We start from the raw sequence: 2,313 nt of genomic DNA, 5'->3' as shown, positions 1-2,313 counted from the left end.
GGGCGGTGACGGACGGGGACACTACGGGCTGCCTGCCGCTCACCTCTGCCCTCCAGCTCTTGCCTCCCGCCTGGCTTGCTTCCTGTCGCTTCTTCCCCAAGCCGGCTGGGACCAGCCGCCCATGTCTTCCCACAGCTCTCCCTGCCTGCTGCCCTACTCTCCGGATCCTGGGTGCGGAGGCAGGAGGAGCGGAAGGGCCCTGGGGCAGCCCCACGAGTGTGCACCCCTTGTTTCTCTGCCATTCCCACCTTTGGTCTCTCTTCCCTCACCCCAGCACTCCAGTCCCACCCCAGGGTCAACTTTTGCCCCCTCCCATCTGAGCAGTGTTACCAAGCCCCAGGGGTACCGGACGATCGGGGGCCGCCCTGGGTGGGGTCCCATGGAACACCCCAGTGCTCACAGGTAAGAACCGGGATGGGGTTGGAGTGTGTGGGGCCCTCTGGGCTCTGTTGTGGGCATCAGACATCCTGAGGGGGGCATCCTGGGTGGGAGAGACTCTGTGACTGCTTTTTCCTGCTTTGATTCATTCCCAGGGGTTCCCTGCAGACAGGGCGGGCCTGCGCCCAGGAAGTCTGGATGCTGAGATAGATTCGCTGACCAGCATGCTGGCTGAGCTGGATGGGGGTCGTGGTCACGCCCCACGGCGGCCAGAAAGACAGGTACACCCTCTGTCCTGCCCCTGTGCCCCCTACCCCCAGCCTGCTCCCTTCTCTGAATCCGGATTCCCAGCCCAGTCTCCACCTCCACCTGCCCTCATGGTGCGTGAGAACGTACTGGCATGAAGGAAGCGTGGGCTGCAGGAGCATACTAGCTAGGGACCTGGAGGACCAGACCTTGTCAAAAGTCAGTGGTTCTCTGGGGGTCACAGGTGGGGTGGGTTTCCACGAATGTGGGTCCCAGAATGGGCCTTGCCCACTGCTTCTGCCTGTGTTTCTCCCTAGACTTATGAGCCTCCTCAGCCTCCTGCTTACCGCATGGGTTCCCTGAAGCCAAATGGAGGGAGCCTTCCAACACCATCACTCCCAGCACCCCCCTATGGGGGCCCCACTCCAGCCTCCTATGCTACTGCCAGCACCCCGGCTGGCCCTGCCTTCCCTGTGCAAGTGAAGGTGGCACAACCAGTGAGAGGCTGCGGCCCTCCAAGGCGGGGAGGCCCTCAGGCCTCTGGGCACCTCTCGGGTCCCCACTTTCCTCTCCCAGGCCGTGGTGAATTCTGGGGGGCTGGCTACAGGAACCATCATGAGCCAGGGCCTGGGGGTAAGGAAGAGCCTACTGGGGTCTCGGGCCCTTCAGGAAGAGGAAGAGGAGGTGGGCACGTGTCCCAGGTAAGCCCCGGGCACTGGGATTTTGGGTCCTGGAACAATTGGACACAGATCGAGTGGGGTGGGGGTTAATGTCCTGATTTAAAGTACAATCGGGGTGGGTGTGGAACAGGTCAGGAAATACAGAGGGCAGGGGCAGCGCTGGCCACTGGTTTCTGGGCTGGGAGGTTCTTAGGTACGTTCTCTGCATTGAATCACCTGGTGCCCTCGGATTTCTACAGCATCAGGAATTACAGGTGGGACCCAACCCGGTTCTCGCCTCCCAGGTCCCCCTGAGCCAGCCCCCAGAAGAGGAGCTGGAGAGGCTGACCAGGAAGCTGGTGCATGATATGAACCACCCGCCCAGTGGGGAGTACTTTGGTAAGCTGACAGGTGGGGTGGGAGGTGGCATGGTCCAGCTCCCAGGGTGTTCACAGATTGATCCTGTACCTCCCTGTCCCCAGGGCGGTGTGGCGGCTGTGGAGAAGATGTAGTTGGGGATGGGGCGGGAGTTGTGGCCCTCGACCGCGTCTTCCACGTTGGCTGCTTTGTGTGTTCCACGTGCCGGGCCCAGCTCCGGGGCCAGCATTTCTACGCAGTGGAGAGGAGAGCGTACTGCGAGAGCTGCTATGTGGTGAGTGGTTGGGGCTAGGGTCTGGAGTTGACAGTGGAAAACGGAGGGCTTCCATTCACAGTGGAAACTAGATGTCCACGCCAAAAAATGAACAGGGCTCAAACTGGGGAACTCAAACAGATGTGCAAGCAGGGAGGAATTAAGTAGTTAATATGTACTGGGTCGGCGGGGACCAGATGATGGTGCAGCCACAAAACACAACACTCTGCTGACCACATGGGAAAGTTCCATGTTTATGTCAAAAGAACTCCCTGAGTATCCTGGGCACATGTGTGATCAAGATCTGGGAGTGGATCATGGCATCAAGACCCTATTAGACTTTTGGCCAGAACCGCCATCTTCCAGTAATTAACCAAAATGACGAACACAAAGGGAAAG

At 59.7% G+C, this 2,313-nt stretch overlaps 1 protein-coding gene across 2 annotated transcripts in view; it reads left to right on the top strand.

Annotated features, from left to right (window-relative positions):
* The window catches only part of TRIP6 (thyroid hormone receptor interactor 6), a 5,272-nt gene that overhangs the window by 563 nt on the left and 2,396 nt on the right, over positions 1-2,313 (top strand). Inside the window, exons 2-6 of one of the 2 annotated variants that reach the window (XM_006155682.3) lie at positions 275-402; positions 534-659; positions 942-1,325; positions 1,589-1,682; positions 1,766-1,935. In XM_006155682.3, coding sequence (XP_006155744.1) covers positions 275-402; positions 534-659; positions 942-1,325; positions 1,589-1,682; positions 1,766-1,935 — 902 coding nt within the window. Of the gene's footprint in view, positions 1-274; positions 403-533; positions 660-941; positions 1,326-1,543; positions 1,683-1,765; positions 1,936-2,313 lie in introns of both variants that reach the window. The other variant, XM_006155681.3, reaches the window with a different exon arrangement.

This window comes from Tupaia chinensis, unplaced genomic scaffold (assembly GCF_000334495.1).
Source record: "Tupaia chinensis unplaced genomic scaffold, TupChi_1.0 Scaffold000465_1, whole genome shotgun sequence".
NCBI classification, from domain to species: Eukaryota; Metazoa; Chordata; class Mammalia; order Scandentia; family Tupaiidae; genus Tupaia; species Tupaia belangeri.
The sequence above is the reverse complement of the archived record's forward strand: the minus strand, read 5'-3'. Positions and strand labels throughout refer to the sequence as shown.